At 42.3% G+C, this 23,213-nt stretch overlaps 3 protein-coding genes across 8 annotated transcripts in view; 2 read left to right on the forward strand and 1 right to left on the reverse strand.

Moving 5' to 3' along the window:
- Window positions 1-89: 89 nt before the first annotated feature.
- Window positions 90-5,747, forward strand: trpc6b (transient receptor potential cation channel, subfamily C, member 6b). Its single transcript, XM_008289507.1, has 11 exons — window positions 90-833; window positions 936-1,121; window positions 1,268-1,432; window positions 1,720-1,936; window positions 2,466-2,693; window positions 3,040-3,304; window positions 3,471-3,666; window positions 3,849-4,049; window positions 4,210-4,266; window positions 4,593-4,668; window positions 4,766-5,747. Exons 1-11 carry the CDS (start codon window positions 90-92, stop codon window positions 4,930-4,932), a joined length of 2,502 nt encoding a protein of 833 aa, XP_008287729.1. The 3' UTR covers window positions 4,933-5,747.
- Window positions 5,748-7,245: 1,498 nt separating this feature from the next.
- On the forward strand, window positions 7,246-11,574 carry pgr (progesterone receptor). Of its 3 annotated transcripts, none has more exons than XM_008289496.1 (9): window positions 7,246-7,781; window positions 7,914-8,123; window positions 8,577-8,686; window positions 9,546-9,662; window positions 9,794-10,099; window positions 10,338-10,482; window positions 10,658-10,788; window positions 11,160-11,317; window positions 11,419-11,574. In XM_008289496.1, exons 1-9 carry the CDS (start codon window positions 7,246-7,248, stop codon window positions 11,572-11,574), a joined length of 1,869 nt encoding a protein of 622 aa, XP_008287718.1. The 3 variants fall into 3 exon arrangements, with proteins under 3 accessions (XP_008287718.1, XP_008287719.1, XP_008287717.1); XM_008289497.1 differs by having other exon boundaries at window positions 7,246-7,337; window positions 7,686-8,123; XM_008289495.1 differs by having other exon boundaries at window positions 7,246-8,123.
- Window positions 11,575-12,917: 1,343 nt separating this feature from the next.
- The window catches only part of arhgap42b (Rho GTPase activating protein 42b), a 67,890-nt gene continuing 57,594 nt past the window's right edge, over window positions 12,918-23,213 (reverse strand). For 2 of the 4 annotated variants that reach the window (XM_008289501.1, XM_008289499.1), the window contains 14 exons: window positions 22,202-22,280; window positions 21,862-21,901; window positions 21,491-21,553; window positions 21,237-21,311; window positions 20,592-20,676; window positions 20,335-20,393; window positions 19,536-19,641; window positions 19,099-19,258; window positions 17,527-17,677; window positions 16,864-17,259; window positions 16,378-16,534; window positions 15,179-15,241; window positions 14,994-15,073; window positions 12,918-14,287 (listed from right to left, as the gene is read on the reverse strand). In XM_008289501.1, coding sequence (XP_008287723.1) covers window positions 14,199-14,287; window positions 14,994-15,073; window positions 15,179-15,241; window positions 16,378-16,534; window positions 16,864-17,259; window positions 17,527-17,677; window positions 19,099-19,258; window positions 19,536-19,641; window positions 20,335-20,393; window positions 20,592-20,676; window positions 21,237-21,311; window positions 21,491-21,553; window positions 21,862-21,901; window positions 22,202-22,280 — 1,603 coding nt within the window. In that variant the 3' untranslated portion in view covers window positions 12,918-14,198. Of the gene's footprint in view, window positions 14,288-14,993; window positions 15,074-15,178; window positions 15,242-16,377; window positions 16,535-16,863; window positions 17,272-17,526; window positions 17,678-19,098; window positions 19,259-19,535; window positions 19,642-20,334; window positions 20,394-20,591; window positions 20,677-21,236; window positions 21,312-21,490; window positions 21,554-21,861; window positions 21,902-22,201; window positions 22,281-23,213 lie in introns of all 4 variants that reach the window. The other 2 variants (XM_008289498.1, XM_008289500.1) reach the window with 1 other exon arrangement.

Genomic DNA, 23,213 nt, shown 5'->3' on the forward strand with positions numbered 1-23,213 from the left:
AATCTGTGTTTGTAGTCCTATGACAATGGCATCCTATGACTAAGATATGTTGACTTGTGTTTAGATGGAGGAATAAAGGCAGAGGAATGATGCTACGACATGCTGCAGCCAAACCCCGGAGACAAGCTTTGCGAGGAGCTGGTTATCTGCTTCACGCCCAGTCTTCCTCCTGCCTTTCTCTAACAGAGGAACTGTTTTTAGAAGCTGCAGAATATGGTAACATTCCTGAAGTGAGGCGGATGCTCGAAGAGCTGCCAGGCCTCAATGTCAACTGTGTGAACTACATGGGCCAGAATGCACTGCAGCTGGCAGTTGCCAACGAGCATTTAGAAGTTACAAAGCTTCTACTTCAGAAGAAAGACTTTGCCAGAATAGGAGACGCTCTGCTGTTAGCCATCAGTAAAGGTTACACCCGCATTGTAGAGGCCATACTGAGTCATGAGGCCTTTGCAGACGGTCAGAGGCTGACTAACAGCCCCAGCCAGGCGGAGACACACGATGACTTCTTCTCCTACGATGAGGACGGCACACGTTTCTCTCTCGACATTACTCCCATCATACTGGCCTCCCAGTGCCACGAGTATGAAATAGTGCATATACTGCTTCTGAAGGGGGCCCGTATAGAGCGACCCCATGACTACCTCTGTCAGTGCAGGACCTGCAGCGAGCAGCAGAGGTACGACTCTTTCAGCCATTCACAGTCCCGGATCAATGCATACAAAGGTCTGGCCAGTCCGGCATATCTTTGCCTCTCCAATGAAGACCCAGTAATGGCAGCTCTGGATCTGAGCAATGAACTGGCAGTCCTGGCCAACACTGAAAAGGAGTTCAAGGTATTTAACTTTAAAATGAACTGTTTTTTACAGACAAATATAGCTCTTTATCATGTTATTATAACACTAAGGGGTCATATATGTTGACTTTCATTGTTGCAGAATGACTATAAGAAACTGTCCATGCAGTGTAAAGACTTTGTGGTGGGACTCTTGGATTTGTGTCGAAACACGGAGGAAGTCGAGGCCATTTTAAACGGGGACACTGAATCACGTCAAAGCTCCGAAACCTGCAGCAGACAAAATCTTATCAGGTTAAAATTGGCAATAAAATACGAACTCAAAAAGGTAAGCACACTTTATCTTACTTGTTTTCATCTTCAACTTTAATTGAACATAAAATAAGCCATCTTTTTTCCCCTCTTCCTGTCTGTCTTTTTTTCGCACAAACACATAAACCAAACGCACTTATTTCCAATAAAAAAAAAAAACAGTTTGTGGCACATCCAAACTGCCAACAGCAGCTTCTCTCCATCTGGTACGAGAACTTGTCCGGGCTACGTGAGCAAACCACGGCAGTAAAAATTCTTCTTGTGCTTGGTGTAGCTGTTGGGTTGCCTGTCCTGGCCTGTATTTACTGGATAGCGCCGTCAAGTAAGGTTAGTCACAAAACTGTTAGACTTTGTTCGACTTAATGCGCTCACGGCAACGTTTCAGACACTTTTAACAGAACTAAAGGAACTAATGTTGGGCTCGATGTTGTGGCTCCATGTTTGTTGGGCCAATGCTACAACAATGCTAGCAACTAAAACGCTGTAAGCAGTAATATATGAGAGTTACGACTATAAAACTCTTCCACAGATGTGTTTTTCTTTTTGGTGAATGGCTTGTACAAATATGTAACTCCTAATCATGGTAAAATTATGTTCTCTTTATCGTTCTTCAGTTAGGAAAACTGATGTGTGGACCTTTCCTGAAGTTTGTGGCCCATGCAGCTTCCTTCATGATATTTCTCTGCCTGCTGGTCCTGAACGCAGCAGACCGATTTGGGGGAACATCACTGCTGCCTAACATGACCGCCCACGATTACCCCTCGCAGCTTTTCCGTATGAAGACCACCCCGTTCACCTGGATGGAGATCCTCATCATATCTTGGGTCATAGGTCAAGACAGTACTTTCCCATCCATCCTGTGTTTCCCCGATTCTGGCATGCAAATCACAACCACCTATCAAATCCTTTCCCGCTAACTTAGTATGTCTTACATTATGTGAATCTTTTTTCCCTTTCCCTCATCTTTCTGACCCTCAGTCATGTCTGCTTCTTATGATTCAAGTCAGGCTCCTACATTTACAATTACATCACACTCCTGTGCATGCCGGGCCGAGGATATCACGAGTCATTCAGGAGTTATAAATCCCCAAACATCTATCACGCTAGGAAATTGCCCACATAGATAATTATGTATTCCTACCACATGAACCATAATAAATCAAACTGGTAATGACTTTCCAAAGACAAAAAAGGCAAGGTAACACTTTTTCTTAGCTCTACAGGTAAAACTTTGCAGCCACATTACACAGGCTTTGCCCGTATACAGCCAGAGTAAATGTATTTATCAAGATTGTACATGTTTAAATGATATCAATGCTACAATTATCAACTAAATGTGCGATTTTCTTTTCCGTAACAGGGAAGATCTGGGAGGAATGTAAAGATATCTGGTCGCAGGACTTCAGGGAATACATCTCCGAACCCTGGAACCTTCTTGACTTTAGTATTTTGGCCATTTTTATGACCTCTTTCATTGCCAGACTGATGGCTTTCTGGCATGCATATTCTGCTCAGTGCTATATTGACAAGCACCACACGGACCTGTCCAACATGACTTTGCCCTTCGAGATACAATATTTCCAGCTGGGTACGTGTGGATCAAAGAATTCAGATAATAAAAGCAGCAAATTTCATAATTTGTTTCGCAGAATGAACCTTAAATGTTGTTATTATTAAAAATGGCTAAAATATTAGGCTGCACCAGAGTTACACTTATTGACTGAAAAAACATTAATCGGATAGGTGATTATTTTTTAATGTGAGACCCAGAACCACCAAGCTGTGTAACGTATCCGCACAGCATCTTTTTAACTACTTCACTTTCTGATTAAGTCATTATCAAAAACATTCTTTAAATTAGGAATCCTAGCACAGAGGGACATTTTGCAGCATTAAAAACTGTACTCACAATCAGCTCTTTCTTTATTTTCCAGCTCGAATTCACTGGATGCCCTCCGACCCGCAGCTCATTTCTGAAGGCCTCTATGCGATTGCAGTCGTGCTGAGCTTTTCTCGCATCGCATACATCCTGCCGGCCAACGAGAGCTTTGGACCTTTGCAGATCTCTCTGGGAAGAACAGTAAAAGACATCTTTAAATTCATGGTGGTCTTCGTAACAGTTTTTGTGGCTTTCATGGTGGGAATGTTCAATCTGTACTCGTACTACCTTGGAGCAAAGCACAACGACGCCTTTACAACGTGAGTGTCAACTACAGACTGTTGCAATAACGCAGCTTTTAGGAAAGAGGCTAAATATTTTTACTATTGCGCCTTTGGATACCATCTGTGTTGAATTAATATGATGCAAGACTAACACACTGGGTTGCACGATGCTAATTTAATTCCCATTTCTCCGCTCCTCCAGGCTTGAAGAGAGCTTTAAAACGTTATTTTGGGCCATCTTTGGATTGTCTGAAGTGAAGTCAGTGGTCATTAACATCAACCATAAGTTCATTGAGAATACAGGCTACGTTCTGTATGGAGTGTACAACATCATCATGGTGATTGTCTTGCTAAATATGCTCATTGCAATGTTTAACAGCTCCTTCCAAGAAATTGAGGTACGACTTAAGTTTCTATTTATTTTTCAGTCTTGTATACTATAAATGTATGATAATGAACATTTTTGTATGATAATTGTTTTTGGATTATGTTAACTTAACCAAAAATGGCAGCAGATGTTAAGACTGACTTTTTTTTTTATTCAGACGCCCTCATAACCTTTTCTTCCCTCTCGATGCAGGATGATGCAGATGTTGAGTGGAAATTCGCCAGAGCTAAACTGTGGTTCTCTTACTTCGAGCAAGGTGGCACACTGCCTGTGCCCTTCAATCTCATACCCAGCCCCAAGTCTGTAGCTTCCCTCCTGCTGGGGATAAGGAAATCTCTCTGGGAGGTACCTTCAGGCAAAGAAAATTCAAACGATGAGATGGAGCTTAACAATGTGAGGCAACGACTGCTGAAACAAATTATATTTCAAGCTAGGAAATAACCAAGAATAATTTGGTTGCATATAAAATAATGTTAATGTTTACATGTCTACAAAGCCTCAAGTGTACTTGCATTAACTGTGCTTCTTCTCCTTTTTGCCATTCTTATCTCAGCTGAGGCGACAGGAAGATAAGAGTGGGGAAGGATCTCTTTGTCCAACGCGCCACCAAGTAAAGCAGTTTTCATTTCGAAGTGCTGACTAACCAGATAACAACTGAGCTTTTCAAATAACAACAAACTGTCTTTCTCCAATGCAGTTTTACCCAACATGAAAAATGCAATGCCAGCATCTCATTTTAGTGCCTCATACCTTGAGGATTCATTAAGATACTCAAAGGAAAACTGTTGTAACCAGCCAGAAAATGTGCCAGTCAGAGTCGCGTAGTGTATAATCAAACATGTTCACTGATCAAGTTGGCAGCTGCTCCTCTGTTTCCCGAAGATCTTGTTTTTGTAGAACCCGTTAGCGACTCAAACCGTCCGTTCTTCGTTACAGAAAATAATGACTTGCCTCATCAAAAGATTCATCTTGAAAGCGCAGAGAGATAAAGATAATGACGAAGTGAACGAAGGTGAGTTCAGCAAGTTCTCTGGATGCAGTGCTTTTCATGTGCGGATCAGCAAATTATGAAAAACTCGATTTGCTCCTGCTCACGCACTGTCCCACAGGCGAACTGAAGCAGATCAAGCAGGACATCTCCAGTCTCCGCTATGAGCTGTTGGAAAGGGGGAACCGTGACATGAGGACGCTGGGAGACCTCGTCCGGCAGCTGGGAGAAGACATGCATGTTCAACAGACAGGAGACAAGATGGATGAGCTGGATATATTTTCATAAAACATGGAAATGTTAGAGCTGCATTTACTGGAAACATTGTCATTATTGAGTCATTCAGACAGACTAAATACAAAATAGACATTTTAGACTTACCTGATAACACTAGATATTCTATGTTCATTAAGATTTGTATTTCCTTAAAATTGTCTGCTTTGGCAAATAACCTATCAGATGCTCTTTTCTCATCTGCTTGTATCAGTACAGTTAACCACATGGTGGCACTGATGAATTTATTTTCTTGTTGCTCAGGCTCTGTCACACCACTGACTGCTAACATATGATGCTGCCTGTTGCCAGCTGTTTATTTGGTTTGATTTAGACATCATTTATCCATTTGGAGCAGAAAAAAAAAAACAGAAAGCAGTTCAGACAAAATATAAAAGAATATCTTTGAATATGTTACTGGTAATTTGTAAGTCACCTAAAATGAGAGCTTCTGATGCAGATGAAAAGTTGCTTTTTTACTGTATTGCATCTTTAAAATTAATGAACCAAACTGTGGTTTAGACATCCAAAACAGAACACAGGAGCTCTTTGTTTGATTTCTTATGTTTATTAAAATGTTCATTATCTGGAGTACAGAGGGTTTATGGGTTTTTAAAATCATCGCAGCAGATGCTGCTGTGCTCTCTCGCACATGCTGTGAAGCAAGACAAATGTCTGAGAACAGTCTGACCTGTCATGTAGACAAACAGCTCACCTCCATACAGTCGGGCCAGAGGACTAAAAGCTACCATCAGACTTAAGCTGTCAAGCTCCTGAATAAAGCTGCTTTGAAGCATTTATGTCAAGAAAAATGAAGCCACAGACATGACTGCTACTAAATCATCACAATGGATGAAATTGCCACAAGTCTGTAAAGAAAACATGATGAAACCCAATAAAATGCATTGATGTGTCCGCATTATGTGATTGAAATAGTACCAGAAGATGGCGTCATGTAAAGAACTGAAGGCTGCTGGTTGTCAGCGTGAGCCTCATTCACAGATTAAAGTCTGGTGTGAAAACTAGGCCATTATTGAAGAACACATTATATAGATATGAATGTTTAACTGTTATCTAAGAATTATGTGTGCCACCGTGTGAGAATCCCCTCAGTTGTCAGAAACATGACGCAGGAGATAGGGCCAAGGCCTGTGTGTGCATCATAACTTCATGCATCAGCAACATCCAAACTTGACTGATTACCTTTAATAATAAAAACCCTCTCTGTTATCTAACTTGGATAGCAGAGGGGTGAGTTCGATGAGAACAAATGAAGAATGAGTCACTGACCTTAAGAAGTATAGATGACTACAAAACAGGAGATATCATTAACTTAGTCAAAGTCTCTTCAGGTGCAGTTAACTCGTCTACAATAAAATCCATGCATCCATCCATTATCTATACAACGCTTAATCCTCACTAGGGTCATGGGGGTCTGGAGTCTATCCCAGCCGACTCAGGGTGAAGGCAGGGGACACCCTGGACAGGTCGCCAGTCCATCACAGGGCCACTACAATAAAATCATGATGCATAAATTGATTTTTTTTTTTTTAAAGCAGCACAGAAGAGATGGAAACATAAAAAATGAAAACATATGAAACTGGGTGGTTATATTTTGCAGGAAACAGATCTATCATTAGCAGACTTAACTTAATTAGATTTAAAACCTTCCTGCCAAGTCATTTGGGGGAAAAAAATGCTGTTAAAGGTAACTTGGTGAATGCACTAATGTTGTCTCCTCTTCTAGTGGCACTTCATATTTCCAGTACTTTCTAATTTGGCTAAAAACGTCTCCATCTTGTATTTAATTCATGAACTGTAGGGCGGAGACTAACGGCCCTTGGCATTGTGATCCATTGTCGATTCTCCTCATTGCCAGACTGAACTTTAGGTCTCCTCTGAGTGCACTATAGCTCCATACATAACTTTCAACATGGCTCTGCATTGATTCGTTCCCTGGCATCCTGTGGAGGTTGTTATAATGAGTAATATTGGAAACCTGTGAAAAGAGGACAGAATATTCATTCAACTTTGAAACATGACACCCAGAACCAGAACAAGGACTTTTTCTTGTAAGTGCCAAGTTTATGCCTCGATTTAAAAAATTTTTTGGAGAGATCATAATTACGCTCTCATTAAGATAAAGTTTCTTTTCTGACCAGCTGCAAACAAATTAAGGATTAGACCCCATGTGAAAGAAAGGAGAAGTCACAGCCTGTCTCGACGGGGAGGAGGATTACAGGAAGGTCTCTGAGCCACAACTTATCACACACCTTTCAGCCTCCGGGTGCGCTCCAATCTCTGCGGCGCGCGGTCGAGGCTCAGCAAATGGAGAGTAAAATAAACGGCAAGATGAACACCATCAGCACTTCGATCGCTGATTCTACTGATACACGAATAAGTGACCTGATGGAAGCCGGATACAGTAAGTCTAACGCTAAATTATCCGCGTCCTCGTCTGTGCGTAATTTTGGAAACGCAGGCACAATGATCCACGGGCTAAGTTCAAGCAACGACTGCGCAGTTTTCAAAGACTGCACCGGTCTGGATGCATCACTTCCTCCAAAATATTTTTATGACCGCGGCAATGATTATTTCAAGAGTGACGGCGTCCAGTGGGAAGATTTAGTGAAAGTTCAGAGGGCGAACGTGGCCACATCTGAAAGTTTACCAGGCGCGAGTTTGAGCCTCTCTTCAACAACCGGAGCTTGTAAGTTCATCAAGGATGAAAAGGAGCCGTCTGTGATTATGGATACCCCCTGTCCAAACTTTGATCCCTCGTCTGAGTTATCTGCTCTTGACACCTGCTGCGGCACCGAGAGGAAGCAGCAGCAGCTGGGACTGAGCGAACTGGAGCCCACAAGCTTCACGGCGACCACAGGGCTTCCCAGATCGGGCTTTGAGGGCTCTCCAAACTTTCTTATCGACTTGAACCAGTCAGACCACTTGGTAAACCCAGTAAGGACCGACTCCAGGTGCGCAAAGGCGGTCATCAACTTTGACGGCAACGCGCAGGCACCCGGACAAGTGACCATGTACAAGAGTGAGGTTCAGCGCTGGCACATGCAAACGTCTCCAGCTGAGCCCCAGTACTGGTGCCAGTCAGCAGCCGTGGCCGATGACCCGTTTGCACCCATGAGCTATGATGGGATCCAGAACCAGAGCCTGTCTCAGAGGAGCCTACCAACTTTCTCTGCATTCCCAGGGTAATTACTATTTTCTAAGTATTAACAGAACTTTACAATATTCATCAAAACTGGTGATTTGAATGTCAGTTTGCTACACAGGCCTTCTCATGTGAGTTAGGTCTCCATAAAAATGAACATAAGTTATGATTCGTGTGACAGCCGACTATTAGCCAGGTAATGAGTCAGTCAACAACATTTCTGAGTCTGACATAGTGAACAAAAACCACACACACAAAGCAAACAAACATGCAGACAATAGAGCGTCTCCTCTTCCCACTCATTCATATCAAGGCTGTCATCTGTCTTCCATGAAAACACTGAGCAACAAGTTAATTTTCTATTCAATGAGCAAAGGGGGTACATGTCCAGTGTGTTCCTTCTGTGTAAACACATGGGATGGAACTGTCTGCAAGTGTCAGTGCCAGTGCGGAGAAGTTCACCACATTGCTTGTATTTATGTGTTTCCTCCAGCATGCCACCTCAAAGACAGTGTGTGATCTGTGGCGACGAGGCTTCTGGCTGCCACTATGGAGTCTTAACCTGCGGGAGCTGTAAAGTCTTTTTTAAAAGAGCAGTTGAAGGTGAGTAAGAACTAATTTTCCAGATTATTTCAAGCAGAAGTTTTGGGATGCTTTTTTTTCTTGTGCATGATGAGACAACTATAAAAGGGGAAATCTGAAGTCATTAATTACACCAAACAGCTTAAGTGCTTTGTTTATTATGTTTAGCTTCATTTCAAGAAGTATTTTGGCGTGGGGCAAATAAAGTTGGCTAGTAGTCAGGCAGGTTTGATCACCAAACCTGCCCGACTACTAGCCAACTTTAATTTTCATTCCCATACGTTTTGTTTTCTCCCTGTTTTCTTGTTACCCTTTTCCAATAAAAATGCTGCATAATTCTTACTTGACATCTTTATTTGTTACCTATTTGTTGCTTATGTGCTAACATATTTTATATTTATTTATTGCTCCTCATTGCATTGCCCCTAAAAAACAAACTACAGGACCAATAATACAATTACTAACACACACAAGAATAAAAACATCCTCCTGAATCTTGACTAAAAGAAAACACTAACTGACCTTTGATGGTGGTTGGTTGTTAAAGATTCCTGGCAACAGTATCACATTGACCAGAGCTCACCGTGTTCTTTTTTTTTCTTTTTTTCTTGTTGTTATCTGGCAACGCGAGATATATTAGAGCCACTATGTCTCACCATGGCCATGTCACTCCGTCCTCACAGCCTTGCCTCTATCTAATTTTCTTCTTCAGATCTCTCAGAACGCCGTCTCGGTGTGGAGTGGAGTAGCCATGCTAATAGTCGAGAGCCCTTCAACCCCTTTTTTTCCTCCTCATTATGTGCCCCTCCTGCTCCCTGCGTCTTTGCCAATCAAGTGCTGGTAAAATTGTGTGCATTGTCCGCATCCTTTCACTCAACAGGTCATCACAGCTACCTCTGCGCGGGACGGAACGACTGCATTGTGGACAAGATTCGGAGGAAAAATTGCCCGGCGTGTCGCCTCCGAAAGTGCTACCAAGCGGGAATGATGCTCGGCGGTACCACTCATTTGTTATACAGTGCCAATTAATACACCGATACCATGAGATAATTGTGAAAAAGTGTTTTATGGGAACAAACTGAACCCTTCCTCATCAGATCTTAACCGGGCTTTGCATCTATGTCACAGGCAGGAAGCTGAAGCGTTTCGGGGCCTTGAAAGCCTTGGGTTTGGCCCCGTCCCTGATGTTCCAGTCCCATTTGGCCATGTCCAGCGACAATCAGGCCTTGACCAGCATGGCTTGCATACCAGGCATCCATGAGATTCAGCTCTCCCAACAAATGATCAACATCCTGGAAAACATTGAACCAGAAATCGTGTACTCCGGCTATGACAACTCTCAGCCCGACGTTCCCCATCTTTTGCTCAACAGCCTCAACAGGCTGTGCGAGAAACAGCTGCTCTGGATCGTCAAATGGTCCAAGTCCCTGCCAGGTAACGGGTCTCTGCATCTCAGGGTCACCACGGTTGTTGCCATGGGGACCCACCGGCAGGCCTTAGTGATGGTCTCAGCCTTAAATACTGTATGTAATAGAGGGCTTTGTAATGCCATGAATAATTGATATAAGTGATTCCAAGTGGTCACAGGAAATGGTATAATAAAGACTTTCCAAAAAAATTTAAATGTAATGTTCAAATGTTCTGTAACACAGACTTTTATTTTCTTTCTAAGGGTTTCGTAATCTTCACATCACTGATCAGATGACTCTCATCCAGTACTCGTGGATGAACCTCATGGTGTTCTCACTCGGCTGGCGCTCCTTTCAGAATGTCACCAGTGAATATTTATACTTTGCACCTGATCTGGTCCTCAGCCAGTAAGTTACCGTAATCACACGGGCAATTTAAGCTGGGTTTTGTTTCATGACGAATTATAATTGAGAGTTGTCAAGGCGACTCTAATGCATTTGTTCACAAATCAATGAGTTTGGATGAACAATAGACTGTTGATCGTTCACAAACATAAAACCTTTTTATGGTTTCGTCTGTCAGGGAGCAAATGAGGAGATCTCCGATTTACGACCTCTGCCTGGCCATACAGTTTATTCCTCAGGAGTTTGCAAATCTTCAAGTTACCCGTGAGGAGTTTCTCTGCATGAAAGCCATAATACTACTCAACACAGGTGAGATTGAATTATTCCCTTATGGGGGATTTTCTGCTTTGAGTTAGCCACACTGAGTACACAATGTTGCAGACAGAGATGTGAAGCTTTGGTGACCATCTATGGTAGAGTTGCACAACAAAGGGAGTGTTGCACATGGTCACTGGGCCTTGACAAGTTGTAAGTAGCAACTGCTATCAAGTCTGACTTCTACAATGCCTGGAAAACATTGTTGTTGTTATATGGTGTTGTTTTTATCGCAGCTTATTCCTTCCAAGGCAATAATTGCAAACTGCTAATTCTATAACAAGCTTTTGTTCTCAGCTTTTATAACAGAAGAACACTTTTTCTAAATTCAAAATTGCATAAAATTGCATCCTTTCTGCTCTCAGTGCCTCTTGAAGGACTCAAAAGTCAGCCAGCCTTTGAGGAAATGAGACAAAACTACATTCGGGAGCTGAGCAAGGCTATCCAGATGAAGGAGAAGGGCGTGGTGGCCAGCTCCCAGCGCTTCTACCGCCTCACCAAGCTGATGGACGCCATGCACGATGTAGGCTTCCTCACAGAGCTGACTGCAGCAGCACTGAGCTATGCCACCTTAACGAGTACCAATACAAACATCTCTCTCCCATGTCTTTGTCGGTCTGACAGATAGTGAAGAAGGTCAACCTGTTCTGTCTGAGTACCTTCATCCAGGCCGATGCCATGAAGGTGGAGTTTCCAGAGATGATGTCGGAGGTCATTGCCTCCCAGCTTCCCAAGGTCCTGGCCGGCATGGTGAGGCCCCTCTTATTCCACACCAAGTGATGATGCCAGCACAGACATCCCAACTCTGTGGAGACAGCTTGTGACTGGATTAATCATTTCACAGTTACTGGATTCTTCACATCCTCCATTCATGTAATCAGGCATTTATACTTTGCCAAAAAAAACCACCTCTGAATCCCGTGAGGTAAAACAGAATGAACATGTTTCTTAAAATCTTTTTAACAGACATCTTGAAAATTATAAATTCATAGGGATCAGTCAATAAAGCTCCTCTGTATTGTTCTGGCTTTTCCACCATCTCCCCTCCTGCAACTTGTGTACTGTAGGTTTTGGAAATCATTAGAGATTCTGATATTTTTGTACTGAAGCTGCAAAGAAAAGAAAAAAAAGGAACCAAACAAACATTCTATTGTTAGTAAAGGAGCAATGCCACCACGTAACCTTCACGTGAATTCATTTAGGGTAGCCACAAAGCGACAACCTGCATGTACAGGGAGGTGAAGCTTAAAATATTTGTCTAGAAAAACTTTAGAGCAAGCTGAAATGATGAGTTAGAATATAACTATACTATAAAAGGGGAAATCTTGAAATCATTAAGTACACCAGAAAGCTTAAGTGCTTTGTTTTTATGTTTAGCTTCATTTCAAGGAGTATTTGTGGGAAATAAAGATGGCTAGTAGTCAGGCAGGTTTGATCACCAAACCTGCCTGACTACTAGCCAACTTTAATTTTCATTCCCATACGTTTTTTTTTCCTGTTACCCTTTTCCAATAAAAAATGCTGTATAATTCTTACTTGACATCTTTATTTGTTACCTACAAATAAAGATGCTGCTTATATGCCAACGTATTTTATATTTATTTATTGCTCCTCACTGCATTGCCCCTAACAAACAAAGTACACGACCAATAATACGATTACTAACACACACATAAAATATTCTAGAAAAGCTTTAGAGTAAGTGAATTGGAAACGACTCCACACACATCTGGAACAAGGCAGTAAATCACCCAAACTTTTTTAAAATTCTGCATCTGTGTTAATGAGATGTGTGTGATGTTTTATGTCAGTGTAGTAATTTATGTAAAAAAAAGCAAAAGTGAAAATTAGTTTCACAAGCTGACAAAATCCCTTCATAGTGAAAAAACAACTGATCACACCTTCCTCATCCCGGGATTTAACTTGAAACCAAATCGCATTTAAGTCACTAAGCTTTTAGAGTAACAAATGGGACACAAGAGATGTAAAATATTGCTGCCTTGACAGAAGAAAAATGCGCAATAAAAACCAAAAATAGCTATTGATAGGGACCTCTAAATCTAAGGAGAGCTACAACATCAGATATTATCGCTCAGTACCTGTAACAAAGAAATGTAGACAGGTTTAATAAATCACGTTGTTTATTTATAGACATGTTTATGCACTGTCAAGATACAGCAGATGATTGCAAAGAACAAATATATAAATGGACGTTTACATATTCAGGATATGAAAACCATTTCCGTGATATGCCCCTGAAAAATTCAGACTGTAAGGGAGTGTTCGTCCAGCATTACTGTTCAAGGCCACCTCACATTCTTAGAGATGTAAATGGAAAAGAACACCCTGATCTTGGCAAGAGAAGGCTCTTAAAAAAAAAAAAAAAAAAACCCTCCCTAATACATTTTGGACAATCAAGAGAAAGTTTTTACTTTGGCGTAAATCTTACAGTTTGTAATAACTGAAGGGCCAAAGCGTTGTTGATTATGTTCTTTCTTTTGTTCTGCAGAAAAAAAATATCACTGGAGTTTAGATAATTCTGGCCTTTGTTCTTTGGTAATGTAACAGAAACAGAACATTAACTATTAAATGTCACCTTTGATATAACATTATCTAATTGGCTTTACTGGTACACCAGTGTACCAGTGAGTACAGTACCACAACGTTACAGCTTCAGGCTCCGTCTCATGCACATTTCATTACAAGAACAGACTTTTTTTTTGGCATATATTTGGTGTGACAGTGAGTAGTAATAAACAGTTATGATGATTTTTTACGAGCAATTACAGAAAGAGCATTAACGTACAGTACAGCGCCGTGGAGCGAACAGGAAAGTGCACTGCAGCAGTGAGCAGGTTCAGTGGACGAACAATGATCCATAAACATGAAAGTTAAGGTGCAAACCCATTATGCTTGTTTTTTTTGTTTTTTCTATTAGATTCTAATAGATTACTATCCTCATTTTAAATCACAGCTTGTTCAATTACAGTTAATAATAAAAAATGTTTATGAGACAATAGATTTCAATTAATAACTTGATGATGGTTTTATGTTGATATAATGGGAAGTTAAATGATTATATTTCTGGGAATAAAATCTGTGAAATGGGATATGATTGTTTTGTGATTCTGTAGGCTAATACAGAGACTAAGAACATCAGTGCAGTCGATGGGTGATATATTTACATGTAATCATAATAATAATGCCATACCTATTTCTTTCTGAATCTCTGCAGAGTCATTACAGAAACGGAGGTATATGTTTTGGTGAAAGCAGTTACTGGCCTGCTTTATTGCATTTGGTGTAGAAATTCAGCAACAATAGGAGCATCACAATAATCAACCACATTGTACATTATTTGTTTTTCATGGATGCCATGAACAAGACGCAACGTTTACCACCTGTTAGAGGAAGACGACATAATTCTCGGGGATTAACCCTGTTTTTCCCTCGTATGTTGCCTGGAGCCAGCCTGGTTCAACAGACGGGTACACTGCAAGACAAAGGAGGGACACAAAAAAGTTAGAGAGGCGGACTCCTGATCTCCTGGAAGCTGATTAGAATCCCTTAGCCTCCAAGATTTGGTGGATAGCAGATCGAAGCAGATTCAGAGTCGTCTCTGCCTTTTAAATTTCGTCAAGAGCAACAGAAACAGTATAACAACAATAGAAATCATTGCTGGGATGCACCAGCTAACACAATCTAGTGGAGATATGCTGAGTAAGGATGCAGAAAGAAAAAGAAAAGGCCTGTTAATGTTCAGAGCAATAAAAGCGGCCCGCCTGCTCGTAAATGGTAGGGAGCATTTGTTGACGTTTTTGTGTTCGGCTGCTGGCTCTGCTGGCTGTGTTAACAGGGAACAGGCACTGGTGCCTTCCATCACTAGGTTACTGTGACCTGCCTGCACTGGTTGTGGGCCAAGTCATCTCTTAGTGGGAAAAAAAAAAGGCTAGAGGCAATAAAAATCCTGGGGCTGAATGGATTTCTGAAATGTATATGGGGGAGGCATGCTTCGAACACAATTATTTCACCACAAATGAACAAATCTCTGCTGTAAATTGTGAGTATACAACACATACAAACCCAGTTTTATGTAAGTTGTATGCATGCAAGAAGGCATGAGGCGAACACTTCTGTAGTAAAGTCAACGTCAGCTGAAGGAGTTACTGTAAAAACTGCCTTTTTCCGGCTCTGCTCACCGTTTGAGAAGAGCGCCCCCTGAGGGAAGCTGAGCTCGTGGCTGTGCTCTGCCTCGCAGGAATACATCGCCTTGGCATCTCTGTAAACACCACAAAAGCGAGCAATGTCATATGAAGATGAGACGATTTTGAAGACTGACTAATTAATTAAAACTGATGTAGATGGTGTAATGTTTTCACAGCACCTTCCAACTGGTGCAGACTGTGGGGAGGAGGCATTTTCAAAAAGCAGTGCTCTGGCAGCGACCCTGAAACAATCAGAAAAACAGCAGCACTTGATTATTTAAAGGATGCTTTTAACACATAAAGCTCAAAACTAAACGTTCGTATTTGGAATATTAAATATGTCCGATGACGTTGGAAAAATGGCAATTTATTTTAATACATCAGCGTCTCAAAATGAAATTCAGCCTCGTCTGACCTTCTCTGACCAAAACATGTCTGTTCACTTTCTCTTAGCCTTGCCAGCGTCTTTCATTGTTTAGAATCAGGTGAAAGGCATAACGACAATACGGGAGGTTTCCTTCCTCCGGGCGGACTCAGGTTCAGCACGGCGCTGAGTTAAACTATATAACAAGGCTGCACTTGACCCTGCGCACAACAACCTCAGAGTCAAGAGGACAACGGAGCCTAGGGCAGGCTGGGCGGGTGCTATACAGGGAAACTACTCGAGAGGGAGAGCGTGTGACTGGCTGCTCAGACATGACAAGTCAAACAATCTATTTGTCCCGAGAGAACAAATGCAGACTGCTGCTGGGTCACATCAACCCTAGAGCAGGCAGAGTGTAATTAAAGCCAGCTCTCCCACCAGAGCAGAAAAGACATAACTCTCTGAACACATACTCATCTGATCTTGGAGACCTCTCAATGCTCATAAACAGACGGAGGAGGAGGAGGCTGACGACTCAGAGGGGAGAGACAGCGATGGGGGGGAGGAAGACAGGAAGAAATGTTGCTGAACTGTTGTCCTCAAGCGTTATTGACTTGTAGTTGTTTTGTGGGGGCACAAGAACTGTATAATGTGTATATACTGTATATACACACCCACAAAATTTAGGTTGTAAAGGCCATTATTAATCATTCTGTATCCTGCTAACTAAATAAAAGGTCAGAAAACTTTTTAAAAGATGCATATAGATGCCCGTTTCTCATAAAAAAAAGTGACAGCTTTCAATCTCTGGCTTACCAACAATCCAAACCTCACAGAAATTAGATTTGCGATCATGTGAAACCAAAAGAGCTTGAATAATTGTTAATTTTCCTCCCAGTTGGTTGATCATTTCAGCCCTGGTTTAATAAATGAAGTAATAAATAAAGCTTTCACCGATGACGTCACACTGCAGGTGATAGAGAGAGAAATTATTAGCTTGTAAAAATTCATTACACTGATCCAGGTCTTTGGTATCCGTTGCTGACTGATGTGTCCATCCTGCGGCGGATCACTTGTTTTGGCGGCAGGTCCGGGTGCTCACCGGGCTTTAAACCCTCTTTGGACTCCAGTGTTGACAAATTTTGGACAGATCCAGAGCAGCTCCTGCGGCCTTGAGGGACACACAAATAATACCTTGTGTCTCCTTGTAAGTAACACAAAGACACAAAAGTCACATGCGGCTGACACACTGCACCGAAACAAGCCGGGAAATGAAACATGTAAATAATATTTTAGCACCGCGGTTAAACTTCTCTACTGTCAGATCCTAAAAGCTCCGGAGGAGTAAATCATAACAATAAAAACTATCCAGTTTATGAATTCTATCCTGCGAGTGACACTTTCATGAGATTCCTATCCACTTCATTACCGCGAGGCAAACAAAATAAATGGACTAATTACAGGCGAGCGTAAACTGGCGTGGCCTGATGACGAGCTTACCTTCAGATATATGCAGTGATTTCAGAGATGGAGCGGTGGAGCGATTAAGCAGCACCGGCCGGAGGTCAGCGCGGCAGTGGGGGGCTTTTTTGGGTGCGGGAGACAGCCTGGGTGCTGTGCTGATCGAGGACAGGCTGAGCGCGTCCTCTGACTCTCCATCTGTACGCCCCGTGTCCTCCCTGGAGCTGGACTCGGGACTGCTGACACATGCGGCGCTCCTGGGGCCGTTTGAGAGCTCTGACGGCGTCCGGCGGAGGTCCAGGAGCGACTTGTCATGACTTGTCCTCTGTCCAGAGCAGGCTGTTTTGGAGGAGGTGTTCTGCTCGGAGGAATGGGACGACAGAGACTCCATGCTGCCCATGGGGGTGCTGCTTGGGCTGCTGCTGAAAGTGTCACCTATGCAGGGACCAGAGAACAGGCACACAAGGCCCTCATTAAAACCTGCTTGGTAGGAAAGTGATTTAAAGGTTCTGACTTAGAGAAAATACTTGGAAAATATGTGCCTTATCTGCTTTCTATTACGAGGGACTTAAAATGGCAAATAATCCAAATAAATTTATTGAGGCAATGTGTGCAGATGTCTGGCAAAAATTAAAGGCCACTGACAATTGGCAGTTTGCGGATATGGTGACCTGTGGCACTGTTTGCTGTTTTGGTACTCACTTTCTGCATCTGCCAGGCACAGCGTCGGGGTGTAGAGGCTGCGGGGTTTCCGAGGCCCTGTGGACAGACAGATGGCTCTGCTCCTGCGAGAGCCAGGCCGGCTCTGGGGTTGAGGCAGGGGCACGTTGGGGTCTGGAGGCTGGTAGAAGATCTGTAGATGTGAAAACAGAGCATTGGTTACTGAACACAACTACATAATCTATGTATCGCCGTACATTTTGGAAGAGTTTTAAGCTTATTAGCCATCGTGTACAACTCTCAGTACTGAGCATGGAGCTGGAGGAAATGATACCATGGGATGCAAGAAGGATTTTGCAAATTACTTCACTGAGGTAGATCTCTTTGCATCCCTAGTTGGTTATTAAACATGCTGCAGGTATGATCAGGGCGGCTGTGGCTCAGGTGGTGGAGCGGTTGTCCTCTGATCGTAAGGTTGGTGGTTCGATCCCCTCCACAGTCGAAGTGTCCTTGGGCAAGACACGTAGACTGTATAAAAGATGGACGTAGCTACCGTGACGTCACCCATTGGTTTCTGCACTGAAAAAATGAAGCCAGGGTTTTGCTACTTCCTGGTTGACATCTTGGATTTTTGGAGCCAGTGACGCAAAAATCGTCGGAGGGGGGCGGAGCCATAGGAGCAGCGATTGGTCAGATGGATTGAGAGGCGGGCCCTCTCTGCCCGCCCACATTTACCGCCTTCTGCTCGCTTCGTCTGTATGGTCGCTGCCGACTGTCAATCAAGCCAGCCACGCCCCTTGCCCCACAAAATGTTGATGATTTTTTCAAAATTCAGTATTGATTTATTTTCAGATTGGCCACCTGATCTCTGGATTTGACCATGAAAACTAATAAGAAACAAATCCTGAGCTGTAGGAATGCGGTATTTCGTGATCTGTGATCACTTCTTTTCCAATTCAAGTCTATGGGAGCCAGGGCTTTTTGGAGCCTGCAGCTGGTGGATGTAGTTTTTTGACACTTCTGGGTTGGCTTCATTTTTCAGGGCCGGTATCTACGTCCATCTTTTATAAAGTCTATGGCAAGACACTGAACCCAAAGTTGCTCCCAGTGGCAGGCTAGCACCTTGCATGGCAGCTCTGTCGCCATTGGTGTATGAATGTGTGCGTGAATGGGTGACTGAGAAACATTGTAAAGTGCTTTGAGTGCCGCTAAGGTAGAAAAGCGCTATATAAGTGCAGATCGTACAACCAGTGGAATCAACACACAATCTGCTTATTTGATCCAAAAACTGTATCTCAACTGAATATTGAATATATTGAATATTGAATTTATTGAATTTCCCTTCTGGGATAAATAAAGTATTTTTCATTCATTTCATTTCATATCCTGGAAATATAGTACGACTTGTATTAATCTTGTAAGATGAAACACAGTCTTTCTATTAAACATTAAAAAATATATTGTATGTCATCAGGGTTTTGTCCACAAACCTTTTCTGGGAAATCTGGAAACGTTTCTGCAATATCAGTGGTCACAAGGGTTTGCAATTAAAGGCCTCTAAACAATATCAAATGGAATTAAACGGCTCTGACAGATTTGTAAACAGGCCGTCACCTTGTTGAAGTTCTCGATGAGGATTTCCACCACAATGTTTTGGAATTTGATGTTCATCATGGCGGCCACAGTCTCCTCTTGCGACCGCATCAGAGTGGGACCGAAGATGACGCCCAGGTTCGACACCGTCATCAGGTTGTGCTGGTTTTGTGCAGAAACCCTGCATATAGAAGACATAGGCGTCACACAAGTGTAAGAAGCTGTTCTCTGCTGGTATTATTATAACGCAAACTCACTGTGGTGTCATTTTTACTCAGCGATACAGACACTTGTAGAGACACCTACACATGCACTGCAGGGCCTCCGTACTGTGAAGACTAAACTGTCACAGCTTTATCTAGTTTCAGCGATTTTTATTTTGTCTCATAGGACCTTTTTTTTTTTCCCTTCTTTTTTTTAAGGCTGCAGTGTAACTGATTTAATACAGGAGCACCTACGTGACAAGGTGTTTTATTAGTAACTCCAGCATTTCCTTGTTCCTCTCGGGCAGCTTGTGAACCAGAGCATGGACGGCACACACTCTGTAGTTCTGGTCATCGGACTCTGAGGGAAAGAAAACAAGGTAAAATAATGAGGAGGGTCAAATACTAAAACTAGAAATGCCAAACTGGCAATTACTGATGTACAGAATGAATATATTTTAGCCCTGTCCAAGAGGCATGACAGTGACTGTGATCAGATTAAATTCATTTTCAGTTGTAATTATACTGATGTGGTAATGTTTGACCAGCATGACTGTAGCTGCAAAGCAACATAAGATAAGTCCACCTCTTCAAACTGTTCAAGATCAGATTTTTACATTCACATCCAATTTGCGATATTCTATCCGGGCATGTAGAAAGATTCACACGGGCATTGATTAAACCAATTTACCTTCTCAGTCTGACACAACGTGACAGTGATGCCGAAACCACCTTCTGGGATGGAAACCGTTTAACTGGTTCAATCTCAGCTCATTTGATTTCCCCACTGTCAGGACCTCGGTGTGGTGCCTATCAAACTTTAGATGACTAAATTTGGATGTAAACCACTTCAAAATAAATTCCCCTTTAAAATGTTTAGATATAAATTATGGCGAGTTTTCAAAATCAAATGAGAACACCTTCTGGCAGAGACAAAATCTACCCATAAACATGCCTAATTAGAAACAGAATTTGCTAAATAAGTAATGAGATGTGCATACTTTATTAGTGGTTTTATATATATTATAAGTGGTAGTAACTTTTCATAACTTACTGACAGCCATGATGAAATCTTTGTGGAACTTGAAAGTCATTAGAGGCTCAGAGAGACACCTGAAGAAAAAGAAAGAAAGACATTTGGCATTTTATTTCCCTAAGTGACATGGGTCTTTTAAATGCAGCCACCTCCCTTTGTGAGTCAGTGGCAGCGCTGAATGCATGACTAACGCCAAAGAGGTTTTTAGAGAGGCATTATGGAGGCAATGATGACTCCTGACAGTTAAGGACGCGCAGCCGGTGGGGCGAGCTGACCTGAGGTAATTCTTCAGACCGCTGGTGATCGTTTTGTTGTCCCACGTCTCCGGATCCAGGTCCATATCCACAGGTGCCTTGGATGCTATTAGAAACACATTTTTATTTTTCTATCAGCGATGAAGCTGCGACTGTCTCAAGGAACCAACTTGACATGGCCGACATGACAGGCTGCTTAACTGAGAATTAACAAACACTGACTGTCTGCTCGCATGAAGCGACTAAAGAGGATAATCTGAAATAAATGTGAACGCGCAAGAGTACATGCGCGGCGTCTCGCAGAGATGGAGATCAAGCTTTATGGAGATTTTGGTAATTCACTCAGACGTTTCCTGTTCAAATGTATGAAATGTATGCAAACAGGATTACGTCGGGTAATTTAATAAAGTAATGACAAAGCAACACGAGGCCAGATGGCGGTTACACTGTCGCACCACAAGGAGGACCTCTTTCCTTAATCTGCAGGATCACATCATGTTTGCTGAAGCCCTACGTTCAGCCTGACAGAATAGTAGAAAGTGTTCATGCAAAGAAACTTTTAAAGGCACAAAAAAAAAGGCGAATCAGGCACTTATAATTACAGAACTGCACCTGTTTTGGCATGTGAGAAGGTCACCGGTGAGGCTTTTATTTTCAGCTACTTACAAAAGACTGTGGTCATCAGCTTCTGCACTTTGGAGTTGACCCCTCCGATTCTGTACAGCCCCATCGTGTTTATGCCTGCAACGAAAAAGGCAATTCATGAATTGGAACGAGGATCAAAGACGATCTGTTCACTTGTGACTCATACCAGTGTGACGTGTTGTCATGTTCACTCATGAATAAAACGCACCGCTGATTATAATCGCGCGCTTTGAACCAATTGACACAAAGAAATTGGAGAGATTTAAATGTCTCACCTCTCATCTCGACCAGGTCAATGCATTTCCTCACAAAGTTAAAGCCCGCCTCATTAAGAAATGCTGTAAGACAACACAAGAATAGGGGTTGACGTGTCAATTACCATGTGTGTTAACCACGCATAATGTAGGAAGAGTCCCTCATGGCTGTGCTCAAACTAATAAGACACAAACCGAGCGCTGGAAGGCTTCGCTATGTCAGCTGAGGAGGCGTATGTCAAATAATTGTGTTAATGAACAGAGATAGCTATAGGTATCGACGTATGTGTGAGCGTTGGCAACTCTCTTCTCTTATTCTAAACCTGAGAAGGCCGAATTTATGCATTCCAGTGATGGATAGAGGATAGAAACAGAAAAAAAACACCACTTACTTTCTTCCTTTTTGCTTAATATGGCTGGAAGGTTGTAAATCTAGAGAATGTTCACAGAAAAAAAAAAAAACATAAGTTAAGAAACGCTTTGCTTCAAATTGAAACAAAATCATTAAAAAAAAAAAAGTAGTGGGTCTCCTCACTGCTACTATGCTATGTCCTATTATTAGCACAAGTAAATGGTGAGGTCATGGTTTCTGATGAACAAATAGCCTGAAGCCACCAGTAGAGGGTGCCAACGATGGTTTCTTTGGGTCTCAAAACAATTACAAAACATCCTGTCCAAACAGTAGCCACCACAGAATGAATATTTCAAAGACAATCAGGCAGAGTTCCTCACCGGCTCCTTTCCATCCATGGCCTCCAGCCACAATCTCCGATTGGACTCTGACAGTGCCTGCAGTGTCATAACACCATGCCTGGAAAGATTTAAAAAGAAAAAAGCTGGTCCCAGTCTGATCTCATTGCCTTGGGGGCCCCTGGACAGACCATGTTTACACTGGCTGAGACCACTATAAAAGGACTCGTGTAGCTAAAATAGCTCGTGTGCAAATGCTTGACTTCAAACTGTGCCCTCGCTTGGCTTTGTGCTTTACATTCCACCCCCAATTAAAAGCTACATGTGCTTAATATCAAAGTGAAGGAAAGTAATTTTTTTTGCACCCAACATGCACATACTTCTATCTTTTCCTCACACCACTCTGTACCACATAGCTTGAAACTGACCTAAAAATTATCTTGATTTTTTAGCTGAAGTATATGTTATGATACCGGCAAACGAACCGCTTAACCCCACCCAGAAGTGATCGTTAGTATAGCATGGAGCCATGTCAACTTGCATGTGTTACAGTTAACAGGTCATTTCAACCAAATTACAACCCCCCCTGTATATTGTTTTGGATTTATTTGACCAGTTTCTGAGCTGTCTGACATCAACACCTCCAACCAGACACACTGGACGTGGAAGCAAATAAACACAGTTGCGATGCTCACAGCACTGAAAACATTGAAAGATTCAATAGCAAAATCCTTTCACCAGAAATCTGACTCTGTAATCGATAATACAACCTGGCATCGGTTTTCATCCGACGTATTTTCTGCCAAGTCCCTCTGAAAACAGTTGACAGCGAGGTCTGTGTAATATCCAGAGCATCAGGGACGGTCTTTACAGAAAGACATGTTGCTGCTAAATTTCTAATAACATTCTTTCATTGCTTTGAGCACCGCAAATGAAAGTCTATTTATTAGCGGAGGTTTCAGGGACAGATATCTCAAAAATCTGAGCAAATAAAATAAAACTGCTTGCATGAATGCCCCCTCCCCCCTCTTTAGTAATTTGGGTGAACCAACCC

The sequence above is a fragment of the Stegastes partitus genome, unplaced genomic scaffold (assembly GCF_000690725.1).
Source record: "Stegastes partitus isolate 25-593 unplaced genomic scaffold, Stegastes_partitus-1.0.2 Scaffold619, whole genome shotgun sequence".
NCBI lineage: Eukaryota > Metazoa > Chordata > Actinopteri > Pomacentridae > Stegastes > Stegastes partitus.

Bases quoted from the DNA above. Each gene is read 5' to 3' on its own strand.
- trpc6b (XM_008289507.1), top strand. From the start codon at position 90: ATGCTACGACATGCTGCAGCCAAACCCCGGAGACAAGCTTTGCGAGGA. The intron at 3,667-3,848 runs GTACGACTTAAG...CTCTCGATGCAG, and splicing joins GCTCCTTCCAAGAAATTGAG to GATGATGCAGATGTTGAGTG. The intron at 4,267-4,592 runs GTAAAGCAGTTT...TCTTCGTTACAG, and splicing joins TTTGTCCAACGCGCCACCAA to AAAATAATGACTTGCCTCAT.
- pgr (XM_008289495.1), top strand. From the start codon at position 7,246: ATGGAGAGTAAAATAAACGGCAAGATGAACACCATCAGCACTTCGATC. The intron at 8,124-8,576 runs GTAATTACTATT...TGTTTCCTCCAG, and splicing joins ACTTTCTCTGCATTCCCAGG to CATGCCACCTCAAAGACAGT. The intron at 10,100-10,337 runs GTAACGGGTCTC...TTTCTTTCTAAG, and splicing joins ATGGTCCAAGTCCCTGCCAG to GGTTTCGTAATCTTCACATC.